Source organism: Leptodactylus fuscus, chromosome 2 (assembly GCF_031893055.1).
Source record: "Leptodactylus fuscus isolate aLepFus1 chromosome 2, aLepFus1.hap2, whole genome shotgun sequence".
Lineage (NCBI taxonomy): Eukaryota > Metazoa > Chordata > Amphibia > Anura > Leptodactylidae > Leptodactylus > Leptodactylus fuscus.
Genome location: NC_134266.1, coordinates 61,155,794 through 61,171,936, shown reverse-complemented (window position 1 = coordinate 61,171,936; position 16,143 = coordinate 61,155,794). Strand labels below are relative to the sequence as shown.

Below are 16,143 nucleotides of genomic sequence, written 5' to 3'. Positions count from 1 at the left end.
TACTGTGCAGTTTCATTTTTTTCAGTGTCATTATTCTGCTCTGAATTTTCTCCATTTATGCTGTTCCTTCAAAACCCAAGGAGCAAATAGACATCCAATTGACCGAAAATAAGCAACAATGCATGGAGTGACTTCATCTATGACATGGAATTTCCTTTTGGTTCTAGATATCTAAAGGCATTTTCTGTGAGCTTGAGCCTTCGACTAGTCCTCTCCAATTTCTTTATAAGACAGCAGCACAAAGCAGATCATCAATGCTTCAACATACTTTACAAAAAGGTACCAAAGTACAAGTAAAGAGGCAATAAGGCACACTCACACTTGCCCAATAGCTACAAGTCAACATAAAAGCTGACTGTATATCTGATCAGCAGCCAAGGAATCCATTACAACGTATGCACACCGTTGACCAACTCAAGGCTTTCTGAAGAAAGAAAAATAAAAGTGTCCAGAAATACATTTCTGTTTGTGAATGGAGGGCAGGAATTATTCGGTGTATTAAGATCTTCATGGAGGCTCATTGTTTTATGTGAATCACACTGCAAAAATCGGAAGGAGAAAACCAGCCCTCAGTCTTGATAGAGATGGTTGGAGATGTGCTGTACCGACCAGAGCTCTTGCTGGAGAAAATGGTTTGTGCAGGACCTCGGTGCTCACACCAAGACATCAGCTGTCTATTTCTTATATCTAAGCAGTACAACCTTAGTGTAGTGTGAAAAAGGTGAGGTTGTTCTTGTCATATTCCACAGCTGGATACAACAGGCCAAGTACCTACAAGGCTTTTGTGCATTTTCTGCTGTCATGTTCCCCTCCTAGGATACATGGTGGATCTTACAATGGCAAGTACATGAGCCTTCATTGTAAAAGACAAGTACTGGGAACTCTTGGTTATGTTTTATGTAAGGTGGAGACCACTTAAAAAAATTGCACAAAAGACGACTCTTCCACCCAATATTTTATACATATATGACCTTGGTAGATGGATTGAGATGGACGCAGCCGGCCGTGTTAATCCAGATGACAGACTCAGGAGGTACTTTTTGAAAAGCAATGGCTAGATCTTGCATTAGAAGTAAAAGTTTTCATTTAGCATGTACATGTACTTCCCTTAAAGCGCTGCTCCACAATGTGGCTTTGTATATAGGTGAAATCATAAGACTTTAGTACTAGGACACTGGACTAACGCTTTTCTTTTTTCATCCTTTTGCACAGTTAACCCAGTACTATGCTACAAGAGTCTAAACTGTGTGCTTAGGCCATTCCATGGGTGTGTGATTTAAGTACAATCCATCCACCAAAATAAATCTGTGCAAGCGCTAGATCAGAAAGCACAAGTCTGGGGTGCTGGAAACCAGGGTTACGCAGCAGTTTTGGCTGCCTCATACCACGGTGTTGTGCCGCCTGCATCTCAACTAATGAATGGGAATTTGGTTTGCTGCAGGTCACAGAAACCTGGACTTACAGACTGTTGTGTCCCGGTCACTTACAGGCTGCAGGACCAGATTCACTCTCACTAATGGTGGATGCAGATAGTGCGAGTAATAAAGTTAAATCCTCCAACAATTCGGCCACAAGACCCTTCAAAAACTTTGTTCCAGGTAATGATTTAGGTAACAGTTAACTCTTTAGCTTCAGATGAAGAAAAGAATGTAAGTAAAGGGAAATCTAGAAGCTTCCATCCTGAGGAAATAAGGTGAAGCTACCTTGCTGATGGTTAAAACTGACAAATGACTCCAAGAGCAGATAGGCTATATACGGCCTCACCTAGGACATCCTCAGTCAGTCACGCAGACCTTTTGTACCTACAGAGAGTTTTCTTTAGATGGTCATCCATTTTTGATGCAAATCTATCTCATAAATTCAGTTCATATCGGGGATTTCATAGTTAAAATTAATAATAATAAAAAAAAGCACGCAAACCTCTGCTCTAGATGAAGGCATGGTGGCAGCTATTCCGGAGGCACACAACGGTGGACTGACGTAAAAAAAATGAAGAGGTAACGCGTTACACTGTTCTCATGGTGCAGGTGGTTGTTAGAAGAACAAATTTCGGTAAGTTGGACAATTTTGTTGCATAATTCTTACTTTACCACTGATGAGAAGTCTTTGGTTACCATCCAACAATCTCCTTTAAAGGCCATCAAGTGTGTAATGCCCCTGAACGAACCCTAGGTGGCGATTATTAGACACTAATCAAACGGTAGAACATCCAAATCCTCAAACAAAAAGAAGGAAAATAAAAAGGGAAACAAACCACGTGTAATGGTAAGTTTAATACCTGCAACAAAGTATTTAGTGCCATGTTTTGCAGTAATCTTTACATACATAAAAGACAAGTGCTGCTGCTGCTACACAAGCTCCAATTTTGCAGACACTCCAACACGAAGTGTACAATTTTAAAGCTCACTAAAAAAAAAAAAAAAAAAAAAGAGTGTAGTAGATCCACATTACTTTTCAAAAAGCCCCAACAAAGATGTGCTTCTGAAGTGAGCCAACCGATCCAGGAAACCACAACCGAAGACAAAGAGTGACAGGCATGATTCTGCAGGTAGAGCGAGGGACACCCCAGAGTTACCCAGTTCTTGCCTGTTAGGTCTGATGTGACCAATGCCTGCCCATGTTCTTAAAACTATGGTACTTCTAGACAACGTATGTAAATTTACAGTATACAATTTGGATTCACCATGCATGAATACTTTTTGTGTAACATTTAATAAGCTCAATCTACATCCAGAATAATTTACATGAAAGGACAATAGGTATTTAACAGAGCTCAATGGGTAACCATGGTATCTGAGTGCATCCAGAGGAAGGGGAGAGGCAATGGGATCCAAGGTGAATTGAAATCAACGGCACTCCCACACTTTTACTGTTTGATCTACACTTCCAGTGACCACATAGGGCGCAGTCTTGTGGAAATCTAAACGGAAAGAAAGAAGAAAAGAAATCCTTGTTACTAAAATAAAGTGACAACTTATATCATTAGCAGAAGGATTAATCATACAAGTAAATGCCAAGGCCTGGAGGCTGCACTGCGAATGCATTACCTTTCTCAATGTGGACTGCCACTGCTATGTGCTGTACAGCCAGATAACGTGTATGGTAGACTGCTCTCACAATGCCCACCATAGATTTATTCTGAATAGGGAGAGGGGAAAGCCCAATACCAGACACCTGTGACAGTGGCTTGCCACAAGAAAACAAAAGCAGTGGGTATGTTGATATCCCACCATGTATCATGGTACCATACACATCACATGGACTGGCAGTCCAGCAAACTCCGTTGGTTTCACCAATATTTATATAAAGCGCATGGACACCCTTTCAAGATACCCGTTAACACACCTGGTGGTTATGAAGGGTTTCAAGCTGCAAACAAGCAGTGACCAATTTAGCTGGCCTACAGGGGCATCGTCCTGCACCCTCAAAATGCCACTGTGGATTATACAGAGACTAATCGGCTCCAGAGGGTTTATAACAAGAACCACTATGGCTGGCCATGCACAAGAAAAATTGGCAGTAACGATGGCAGTTTGGTCCCATTCAAATGAATAGGAAGGAGCTGGAATACCAAGCATAGGAGCCTTACACTGTACAGTGTTATGCTCAGTAAGCAGTACCCCAAAGCTGCAACCCCTTCAAACAGATGAGTGGTTGTGCTGCCAGATCCCACCAATCTCGTACTAATCATCTCTCCTAAGACTACTCTCACATCAGTCTAAGAAACAGGAGTTAATCCAAAACATTTATCCATTATTCTTTTACGTTTTCCCTCCGTTTTCCCTCTTCTGGGTTTATTTTAGACATATTGATAAATGAGCACAATGGGTTAATATTTGATACAGCACAAGGGCTAAAAATATTCTATAAAATCCAGACTGGCATAAAATATATTCAGATTGATATCAAAACCTAATCTTTAATTTTTTTTGGGAAACAAAACAAAAAACAACCTACCCAAAGAGGTAACAAAATGTTCGTGCGCGTTCAGGGTCTTCATGCAGCGCTTGTTTTTATAGTCCCAAATACGAAGGGTCTTGTCATCGGCACAACTCAATATAAATTTACCTCCTGGGTGAAACTGAACACCACGTACCCAGTTATCATGGCCGACCTACAGATACATTTAGAGGGGGGAGAGAAAGATGCAACAAATAAGTGAAGTGTGAACACTGTAAAAGATCATGTTACCAAGATCCAAACTAGAGAGGTTACAGATCATTGTGGTAACTAGCATTGCCTTAAGATATTCAGACTTCCTTTTTGATTATATTAGTTACTTGCTGCCATGTTGAACAAACAGTAAAGAAATTGGATCCAAACAAAGCAGCCATGTTATTCTCCTCATAGAATCCCTATATATTGTTGGTGCAGAGTATAGCGTACTCACAAGTGTCATTAGGCACATGCCAATGCTGATGTCCCACATCTTAATAGTCTTATCTCTGGATCCTGATAGCAGAAACGGGCCAGGTTTACCACTCTTCTTAGTCTGAAAGAGAAAGGTTTTAGTACACAAAAGCATTCACCACCACAACTCACTAGGGATGCAATGGAATAGTAAGTATGTTCACATGGGGTAATTTTGCATTATTTTTTGAAGGCGGATTCAGCCTCAATCAGTGCCAAATTCCCCTCTGAATATGCTTCCAATTGTATTCAGTGAGGCACAGGGATTGAAACAGGATGCTTAAAAAAAAGAAAATGAATGCCTCGCTCCATCTTGTTGTAGATTCTCAAGGCGATTCCCATGACACACAGTGCGAATTAGCCCCATTCAGCCAGTGAAAGCTGTAGAAGAGGAGCAAATGGGCAGAACACACTGGGATGTGAGGATGAAGTCCTCCTCAAATACCTTTTCCCTTTCCCCCCATGTGAACATACCTAAAGGGACCTTGTTCAGTGTGTACCTCAGATCCTGTGGCATCCAATATAGTTGAGTAGGAGCTCTCAGGAGCCCAGGAGATGCACTCTACAACGTGCTCATGTTCTCTTAGCTCTGCTTTGCATTCTTTCGTTGCTACCACCCAAACGCGAACAGTTTGATCATTAGAACAACTTGCGATCAGTGTACCATCTTGGTTGGGCCTCACCATTCGGACCCACTCTCTGTGGCCTGTGAAAGTCTTCACACAATACCTGCAATGTGACCACAATTACACACTGTACTTGGAAGAAAAGACAGGTGGGCAACAGAACTGCAGAAAGAGAAAAAGAAACCTTACCCAGTCTGAACTTCCCACATTTTAATAGTTTTGTCTCTTGAAGCGGACACTATATGATCTCCATTAGGCATTATCGCTACTGATGAAACATTGTGATCGTGACCTAGAGAGGGAAAAAAAAAAATTAAAAACTTGTATATACCACAGCAAACACATAATACAAGCTGTATTCACAGTGTAATAGTTCCAAACAAGGGTCCGTTCAGGTGTCCTAGAGCTGTACTTGTATTACAACGCTTGCCACTTCGTCTGAACGGCCACCGTGTAACACTACATTTCCCAATTGGTCATTTTTCTAGATTATAAGGCCTGGCTGGCTGCAGGTATCTGCTCCAGAATATGCAGCTCTTTAATTTGGCTGTGTGTATGGGCTGCTGAAATATATGGGTCATTACATTTACCCACAATTGCAGTTAAAAATATGCCCGTGTGCATGAGGCCTTAGGCTCACATTTAAATACAATCATAGGACACGAGTGTTTTTTTTTTTTTTTCTTTTTATTGCTGGTAGCAAATACTAAAGACAGGACCAGTAAGTCCTGGCTAGAAACGGTCTTGAGGCTTTACTACAGGGTTTGATCAAACCCTAGGCCATATGCACGGTTCATTTTGTTTACCAGTAGAAAAACATATGCCTATGTCTTGAATTTGGAAATACCGTATATACTCGAGTATAAGCCGACCCAAATATGAGCCGAGGCCCCTAATTTTACCACGAAAAACTGGGAAAACTTATTGACATGAGTATAAGCCTAGGGGGGAATGCAGCAGCTTCTGGAAAACTTCAAAAATTAAAATGGTCGGAGTTTTTGGGTGCAGTAGTTGCTGAGGAAGGGGAGGGGGTGTTTTGGTTGTCTGTCTGCCCCTTCCTTGAGCTTGAGGACTGTTTTTTCTTCCCCCACTTGGAATTCAGCCTGGCTGAATATAGGGGATCTATTAACCCCTTACTGATGGAACAGGAGCACTGCAGATCCCCTATATTCAGTAGATCGGGCACTTTCAGACACAGGGAGACCTAATGTGTTTTTGTTTCACAGTCATTTTCTACTTTTATATGTATTCTAGGGAAAGGAGGTATTTACAACTTTTAGGTTTTTAAAAACCTTCTCTCTTTTTTGCACTATTTTATGGGTGATTCTATACATTGATATTGTGGCTGGTCATAGACACCCCCCAGACAGGACTTTATCTTCTGTATGAAAAACACACAAAACAGGAAAAAAAACTTCCTGCTTCGATATAACATTACAGTCAACAATGATGGACGCAGAGGTAAGGTGCTCCAGCTTTCGGTTACATCCACACTGGCATTTTTCAAACACAATCATTTTCTATGGTTCACATCCATGAGAGCTGCATATGAACTTTTGATAAGGACACGCAGCAACTGCGCTACAAAGAACAAGGCAATTCAATGCCCATTTCATACACTGGGTGTAGCTGTAGGACTAACATTACACATGGCCATATAGACTGCACACAGCTCAGCGTATTCCTCTGGATTGCAGCTGTAGCTCAGGGGTTACAACTAAATTAGTCCTGGTGTGGCCTCATAGGCCGTGACAGTAGGGAGATAGTGGTCTACATGGCTGATAACCACGTGAAGCCACGCACTGTTACATCCCAGAGCTGCAGTATTTTGTAGTACAATTTTCGTCCCCCCAACTTGTACAGTTATAGCACAGGTGACAGGTTCTCTAAGCTGCAAATCTTAACATGGAAAGGAGTAAAGAATTCAGTTTTCAGAAACTGTGTAAAGCTTTTGTTATAGAAGGGCAGGAAAAGTGATTTTGGGTTGAGAAAAAAAAAAAACAGCATAATGAGACATCTGGAATACACATCACACAGTTAGGAACATATCTGCTCAGGACTATTGCTAGGCATGCAAAGCATCCAAAACTGGGTACATAACATGTCTGAATAATCGGAGCAGAACACATTGGACAAGGATCATTGGTTCCTACCATGCATGGTCCTAATGCACTCAAATCCTTGGAAATCCCATAGCTTGATAGTCATGTCAGCAGAGCAAGAGGCCAGAAACTTGCCAGAATGATCAAATGAAATATCTTGTACAGAGTCTGTGTGTCCCTTGAGCGTGCGCTCAAAATCTCCCGTCTCGTAGTCCCACACCTGACGTGGAGAGAGAAATGTGTTAGCGGCAGTCTGTAACGTGACAGCTTGTGGAGACCTCCATTTGCACTCTGCGGGGCAGTCTGGCACCTCTCTGTATAACTAAGCAGGCGCACAGACAAAGCCGGCTCGCCCGGATTATCCATTCAGTGCTGGGGTTTTCCAACATAATTCAATGTCAAACATAGATGAAGAATCACAAGCAGAATACATATGTAACCAAGAGTACTACAAATACCAGGAGGCATTCCTACAACCTAGTTTATTTATAATCCTACAAAAGTAGCTAAAATAAGACAATACACCACAAAAGCAGGCAGAGACCATAATGGCAGGTAGCATCTGCTCACACCTCACAATTTCACATGTATTCTGCATTACATACACTACCATAGGTTTCATGTGGAGCTGTACTTTATTATAGGATATAGATTTTTTTTTTTTTTTTTTTTTTTTTTTTTTAAGCGACAGGTCATTTACTGACACATACATCGTACAGACGCTACAGAGCCATTGCATAAACCACAAACCTAAATCTAAGGGTCAGTCTAGGATTTCTGCCACACATCCTGCAGATGATTCTCCCCATATGAATAATCTGTTGTGTGAGCATAGCTGTAGATTAAAGAGGCCCAAACATTTCGGTGGGATCGGCTCTAATATGTATCAGGGTGGGCCGATGCGCTGGATTGTAACATGCCATTCCTTTTTCTCATGGGAGATAAAACTATCAGATGGATCTAAGCATGTTTTATTCCACTCTCCCCTATGAAAATACATACATATTTGGATGGTCCTCTAGCCATAAGGAATAGCTGATCGGTGGGGTCATACCACCCCCTGATCACAGCCAGCATGAATGTGAGCATGCCTCTTGCTAGACAGAACACATTGGTGCTCCAATTCACTTCAATGGGAGCAGCAGAGATACCCAGAGTACAGCCGGCATCCATCTCTGTCACTCTCCTTGACATGAATAAGAACGTGCCCGGCAGAGGCTCACCTACATTCGTCCAGGCTGCAGACACACAATACACAATGGGATGTAAAACACCGAAGTCCCCAGGATTTCTGAGGGGTTTAGCGGTAATCAGTTATTTCCCATCTATCCTAGATTCTGTTTTTGTTATCTCTCACCGCTGCAGCCAAGTAGACATTGACCAGCAGAGTAATGGAGTGGCGGAGCTGGAACTAAACTCAACGATCCTGCACTCTGCTCAGTGGGAGGAGCTACATATAGGTGGGCGTGTTTGGTGATGATGCAGCAGTGCTCAGTAATTAAGAAAACTCCCCCTGTACACCAAGATCATGTGATTAAAGAAAAAAAAGTGGTTATTTTCTACACATTCCTGGGGCTCTGAAACATAAGAAAGGTATGATGTTTATTCTCCTAACAGGTGTCTGCAGCACCATGGGAGGAGTTTAAAGTAGCTGGGGGCAGTGAAAGACTCGTTTTAAGTCACACATTTGCTGCAGAATTTGTAATTTTTATTATATATACACGGTTATAAAATAGCAACATTTACAACAGAAATTGCAGCATCTCCATAATGATGTGGTCTTGGCCTCTATAGAATTCTTCGTCAAAGATATCAATTTGCTTTGCAATAAACAAACCTTTCAAAAGTGCATTATAACAAAGACAAAACCTTAACAGCAAAAATAAAATAAAATTAAAAAAAAAAGCCAAAAACTAAAGTGTAGACATTATAACCAAAACCCTGAATTACAATATAAAATGGCAAAGATTAACACATGTATACATTATTCAGCATCTAATATATAGTATACAACTTGTATGAAGAGACCCTTTGTCTAACCTCTAGCATTAGCCTGGAAATGTGCGGCGTCTCTCATCACAATTACCTATGACAGTACATTTCAAGACTTGTCAGGTTGGGGACGTGACACATGAAAGGTGATGACAAGTAATTATTATGGAGTCGCTGATTTACACCCCTTTCAATTAGCAGCAAACAAATTCTACAGCAGAAAATGAATAATTAACGAAACGAAACAAGAAGCGCCGAAGATCCAGAAGAGAGACAGAACAGACAGATTCAGCCCTTTAGACATGTGGATTAAATAACCCGACCAGTGAATAAAATAAAGTGAAAGTAGTTTACACCCGAATGCAGATTCTTTTGTTAAAAATATAAATCCAGCTTAAGGCTGAGGTCTCACGTTGCAGAAACAGCGGTTTTGTTGCAGATTTTGCTGCAGTTTTATGAGCCAAAGCCAAGAATGTCTACAAAAGGAATGGGAATTATATAAGAAGTTCTTATACTTCCACCTTATGCTCAATCCACTCTGGCTTTGGCTCAAAAAAATGCAACAAAATAAGCTGCGTTTCTACAATGTAGAGCTTAAAAGGGGTTTTCAGGGAACACAAATACTTAAGTCATTGCTGCAGTAATGCCACTTGGCCACTATACAGTGTATGGCGCCGGCTGCTTCCAGCTCCGCACACCAATCACATATTATTTATACACTATACAACACCTGGGAAAAACCTTTGGACTTTACCAAACAATACAAATTTATTATAACTTAAAGAGGACCTTTCATGGTTTGGCCACAGGCAGTTCCATATACTGCTGGAAAGCCGACAGCGCGCTGAATTCAGCGAACTGACAGCTTTCCTGATCTGTGCCCGGGTAAAGAGCTATCGGTCCCAGTACCGTAGCTCTTTACAGTCAGAAAGGCGTTCCTGACAGTCAGATACGTCCTTCTCCACAGCAGGGCCTATCGTGCTGTACTATGTGAGTGGGGAGGTACACTCCCCTACCCTCCTGATAATATTCATCCATAGACAAGCACTGTGAGAAGAGGGAGGGGCGGTCCTCCCGCTCACACTGTGCAGCGCGATAGGCGCTTCTGTGAAGAAGGACGTACCTGACCGACTGTCAGAAACACCCTTCTGACTGGGAAGAGCTACGATACCGGGACCAATAGCTCTTTACCCAGGGCACAAATTGGGAAAGCTGTCAGTGCGCTGAATTCAGTGCACTGTCGGCTTTCTAGCAGTATATAGAACTGCCTGTGCCCAAACCCATGAAAGGTCCTCTTTAAATCGAATGGAGACTGAATAAAATGATCACTGAGTGGCACAAAATTTATAATCTAAACATGAAATGTAGTTTTTTTTTCTATTCCATCCCAGGAAGTGTTAAGTTAAATCAATGAGACACCTACCCCCAAAAATAGTTCCATTAAACACTACCAAGTCTTCGCAAAAAACATGCCCTCATACAGTCACACTGATTGGAGGGCGAGGGGGGCTATAGGTCTTAGTATGTGACAACAGAAAACAGCAAAAAAAATGGTTTGGTTATTAAGACCTAAAGCAGGCCAGTCAGTAAAAGGTTCAGACAATAGCGCTAGTTCAGTCACTGGAAGAAACAAAGAACTATACTGTGTGTGTCTTAGAGATGGCAAGGACAGAAGTACACACACACTGGTAGTAAAAGTCAAGAGTTTAGAGTTTCACACCGAGTGTCACTGACATAAAAACTTACACCTATTACCTGAAAGAGAATGTCTTAATGGAAAATTGATATGCAGCAGATTTGTGGCAGACACTGGGTCATCTGAATGGGTTGTCAGAGAAAGAAAAAAAAAGCACGTGGATTTCTGCAAGTCCCATTAAGATAACAGGTCGGAAAAAATTTCTACAACAAATCTACCACGTGTGAAATACACCATAAATATTACACACATTACATTTGTATAATTCCACAAAAGAAAAGCAGAGAAAAGAAAGTAGCTTCACCACCATTTGTTATGTGCCCCCAGCTAAGACAAATCTGATGATTATGTATATGGGGAGGGAAAACAAATACCTTAATTGTTGCGTCCTCTGAAGCGGTGACCATAACACTAAACACTGGATGGAAAATGACGCGAGTGACTGGACTTCGATGACCACTAAGTGCATATTTTTCAGGAGGGCGTGGTATCCATTCTTTGGGGTCTCTCTTCTGACCGATTGGTCCTCCAGATGTAAACTCTTCTTTTGCTTCATTTAGCTTTGATTCTAATTCCATTACCTGTGTGGTTTAGGAGAGACAGATGGCAAAACTGAGTTAATTCACTGACAGGTGATCTTATCCTCAGTCTTAAAACGAGGTAAGTTTAGTGATTAACCCCTATATTGACCCCTTTAGAAAATCTTGGATGTGTTCCTCAATATGTTCTTTAAGAAATACAGAGGCCATGAAACTATATCTGTAATGGAAACTGAGTAATATTTTTTTTATATTACATGGATGCATCTTTAAGCCAAGAGACCGCTCACAAAATGTGTTCCATAAATTGTCGTGAAGGTAACCTCCTTACGGGTAGCAGTATTTCAGACTTATGTAGTCTTCTCTGCTTCTTAGCTGTGTCACATGGCCAGCAATAAGACTCTCAAACTGATACAGCCTTTCTTCAACTCAGTTTTTCAATAAAACTCTTTACTTTTATATGCAAATCCTATGCACACACCGTCATAGAAAGCCGCCTACCTCCTTTTATTCTTCGCTACGAGGACTCTGGCCTAGAGTAATGCGCATGCGTGGGCTTTGCATGCACTGTAGTGAGAATGCTGCTGTGGATGCAGCAAAAAAATAAGAGGATGCCTTCACATGAAATGGCGTATAAAAAAAAGTAGGAGACAGCAGAATACTGGGGAGACTGGGCTCTGCTCAGACCACAGAATGTGCATAGAAGAAAAGTGTTTTATTCAACACCAACACTGAACAGGTGAATAAAGGTAGGAATAGAAAATACCCTTTCTAAAGGGTATTCCTATATGTTCTTATGGAAATGTGGCTAAATTAAATGGCTTTAAGTAAAGCCTCCCCAATGACTTCAGTATGTTTAGTTTGAAGACTACATTGCGTCAGGAAAAGAAGACCAGCCAGATATTTAAGTTTTAAGCAGGGATCACACTAGCGTGTCCGATGCTAATGTCCGCGCAAGATTTTAGCATCGGACACTAGCTGTGTCCGTTCACAATTTGCAGTGTTTTAAAAGGAACATCATGTAGTGTCCTTTAGTGTCCATGGGTGTCCTTAAGTGTCCATTTGCAAAGATGTCCGATTTTTCAAGCGGACAGCTAAATCCTACATGTAGGACACTTTAGGACGCAACATGGTGTCCCATTTAAAACAATGCAAATTGTGAACGGACACATGCTAAAATCTTCCACGGGCATTAACATCGGACACTGACGCTAGTGTGAACCCTGCTTACAGAAATTGATCAGATATTTATACATGTAAAAGTATAGAACAAAAAGAGACAAGGTTGTATCTGGTCATATCTATACGTGTAAATATCTGACTCATCCAGACTTGCCTTCTTCTGTAATCTTATGACTGATGTCCATTTCTTCTCCAGCAGGCCGGCATACTTCTTGTCTAACTCTTCATTCTGAAACCAAACACACAAAGATAAGGTGAAAAAGTGATCAAAGCAATAGCAATTCCCCAAAATGATAGCAATAAAAAGTACACCCGACGCCGCAAAAAAAAGACGTCCTATACGGTTTTGGATTATTGTTAAGAGGTTAAATTGTACCAAAACAGAGAATACAGGTGACGTCATTTTGTCTGCACAGTGAACGCCGTAAAATCGAAGCCCGTAAGAAAGTCTCACAAATGCACTTTTTCTTCAAATCCACCCCATTCTGAATTTTTTCCCCCAGCTTCCCAGTACATTGTACAGAATAATTCATGATCGCATCATGAAGAAAAATTTGTCCTGCAAACATTAAGACCTCATATGACTCTGAGAATGGAGAAGTAACCAAGTTATGGGGTTTGGATGGGAAAAAGGGGGGTTGGGGGAGTCAAAAACGAAAATCGAATAAAGCCCACGGCAGGAAGAGGTTAAAGGGATCCTATCTTTCAATCCCCTTTTTTTTTCTAACACGAGAAAATGGCTGCTGTGTAAGCGGCCATGGGCGTGCGTAGTCGGTTTGCCATTGGCCCTAGGTCTAGAAGTTAGAAGACGCTGCCGGAAGAAGACGCGGTGAAGACCTTATTCCAGACGAGGATGGAGGCAGCATTGGAGATTTCTCTTGCAGCATTGGGGCCGCCCCCAGTGCTTTGAAAGAACTCATTTACATACCGACAAAAAACGGGATTTTAGGCAAACGGCAGCACGGAGAAGAGAGAATAGCAGCTTTTCTTAAGGCTATTCCTACGTGTTTGTTAGGAAAAAAAAAAAAAAAAAGGGTTTGAAAGATAGGATCCCTTTACATGCACTGGTTGAAGGATACCTGGTAGGGACAGTGGTACACATACATTGTCACATGTGGATACTTATGCCACACACATTATAAAAGAGGTATAATACCCTATTTGCTTACATGTCTTTAATATCTTAAATGATAGTGATATCCACCACTAACGCTGGACAAACCATTACAATCCTACCTGTGAATGGTCTATTGATATTGAAGTGTTTTTAACAACTGTGTGCGTTAGAGTGGTTAGTTTTGCATGCATCTTTTTATTTTTGATCTTCCTACTTTAGTATGGCAAAGACGCACTGCTCCCAATACTCAGTGGTGCCTGCTTAACCATTATCTATATAAAAACAAAACCCACAAAACCCCACTACTTTTTTTCTTATTGATTTAGGGCTAGAGTAATCGTTTTTCCAACAAAACAAAAACAATTGCTGCAACAATCAGAATGCACCAAATGTAAAGTCAGCCATAGACTTCAGATTGCCCTCAGTAATGGTTAGCAAGTTCAAAACACATTGTCCAGCCACTGAGTCTACATGTGATGTCCTATTTACTAGGAACGCCACTTATCTGTATTGAATTAAATTGTTACAACAACTCCTTTTAAATGGCATAAGTCAAAGCTTGACAGAAAGCTAAGTTTTCCCATTAAAATTAGTCAGCATGCAGTTTTTTGACCCGTGTAATATACACTAGGAAGAGAAGTACACTGCTCAAAAAAATAAAGGGAACATCCTAGATCTGAATGAATGAAATATTCTCATTGAATACTTTGTCCGGTACAAAGTTGGATGTATGAAATCACACAAAAATCATAAATGGAAATCAAATTTATTAACCAATGGAGGCCTGGATATGCAGGCCTGCATACGGAGGCCTGGCGTCCTGCACGGTATTGGGCTGTGAGCAAAACCCCCATCTGTGGACATCAGGACCTCATACCATCCTCATGGAGTCAGTTTCTAACCGTTTGTGCAGACATATGCACATTTGTGGCCTTCTGGAGGTCATTTTGCAGGGCTCTGGATGTGCTCCTCCTGTTCCTCCTTGCACAAAGGAGGATGTAGCGGTCCTGCTGCTGGGTTGTTGCCCTCCTACGGCCCTCTCCATGTCTCCTAGTGTACTGGCCTGTCTCCTAGTGTACAGCGCTGACAAAACAAACCTTCTTGCCACAGCTCGCATTGATGTGCCATCCTGGATGAGCTGTACTACCTGAGCCACTTGTGTGGGTGGTAGAGTCCGTGTCATGCTACCACGAGTGTGAAAGCACAACCAACATTCAAAAGTGACCAAAACCTCAGCCAGAAAGCATCAGTACTGAGATGTGGTCTGTGGTCTCCACCTGCAGAACCTCCCCTTTATTGAGTGTGTCTCGATAATTGCCAATAATTTCCATCTGTTGTCTATTCCATTTGCACAACAGCATGTGAAATTCATTATCAATCAGTGTTGTTTGGAGTTACATTGTGTTGCTTAACTGTCCCCTTTATTTTTTTGGGCAGTGTATGTATCCCTAGATCTGAGGTGCCTGGAAATTAAAACACAAGTTACCTTGATGCAGGTTAAACTTTACATTGGAGCCAAATCACCTAATATATGGTGAAAATAATGTAACCTGGTGCACCCTACGTCAGACTGAATTCTGCTGCACCCATCTACACTTGCAGCAGACAGTTTCAGGGGTTCCTGCTCCTGAGGGAAAGCATGACCATGGAATACATGGCAATGTGAGATCTTAATGTATTGCATCTGTACTAGTTGGATAAGACTGGCCATACAAATTAAATAGCCAGCAGTTATTCTCCTGAGCCACATGCACAACAGTCAAGGTGTGATCTCAATGGAGAGAGAAGTGAAAGGTGAAATTCATCAGGTGGTGGCTCATCTCCAAGAACAGAAAGATCTAGGAATGGTCAGGATCATCTGACAAAAGGGAGTATCACTTCCCACTGTCACCATATGAACATACTGCGCAGGATTCTGACAATGAATTCATGATGTCAGAGTAGTGGGTGGACCAACTCCCACCATCCGAAAGTCCATTACAAAAACTACATGGACAGCGCATGGATGACATTACGGTGCAGACATGCTCTCCAAGGTTTGACTGATTTCTCACAGTGAGCATAGATCGCAAAGGATACCGCTATATGACCAGGCCGGAGTTTGGCTCCCAGACTGGTGATAATACACTTGTGTATTGGACCATTAGAATATAATAGGTCATTAAGCTGAAAATCTCCTGAAATTAAACTAATTTATTGATATCAAGACTGCAAAATTAAAAAGGGAGGGAATGAAATGGCAAATCTTAGAGATTCGATCTTACCATATCTAGCTCTGCCTCCTTCTTAAAAACGGAGTATGCCTCTTCATAGCCATTGGAACGAAGATAGTCTGCTATAGCTCGATTTCTGAAACAAAAGTAAAACATAAAAAGTCTTAGAATGATAAAACAGCTGTGAGCAGAGAATATAATATAGCGCTGTAGTATCTGATAGAAGAAATCATCTAGTTACTGGAGAAAGATGCAGAGACACTTCT

At 41.4% G+C, this 16,143-nt stretch overlaps 1 protein-coding gene across 1 annotated transcript in view; it reads right to left on the bottom strand.

The window, feature by feature from the left end:
- Positions 1 to 60: 60 nt before the first annotated feature.
- Positions 61 to 16,143, bottom strand: part of PAFAH1B1 (platelet activating factor acetylhydrolase 1b regulatory subunit 1) — a 50,373-nt gene continuing 34,290 nt past the window's right edge. The window contains exons 3-11 of the mRNA XM_075263855.1: positions 15,929 to 16,013; positions 12,702 to 12,776; positions 11,201 to 11,407; positions 7,190 to 7,358; positions 5,226 to 5,328; positions 4,911 to 5,139; positions 4,391 to 4,492; positions 3,958 to 4,114; positions 61 to 2,920 (exon numbers count right to left, since the gene is read on the bottom strand). Coding sequence (XP_075119956.1) covers positions 2,847 to 2,920; positions 3,958 to 4,114; positions 4,391 to 4,492; positions 4,911 to 5,139; positions 5,226 to 5,328; positions 7,190 to 7,358; positions 11,201 to 11,407; positions 12,702 to 12,776; positions 15,929 to 16,013 — 1,201 coding nt within the window. The 3' untranslated portion in view covers positions 61 to 2,846. The remainder of the gene's footprint in view (positions 2,921 to 3,957; positions 4,115 to 4,390; positions 4,493 to 4,910; positions 5,140 to 5,225; positions 5,329 to 7,189; positions 7,359 to 11,200; positions 11,408 to 12,701; positions 12,777 to 15,928; positions 16,014 to 16,143) is intronic.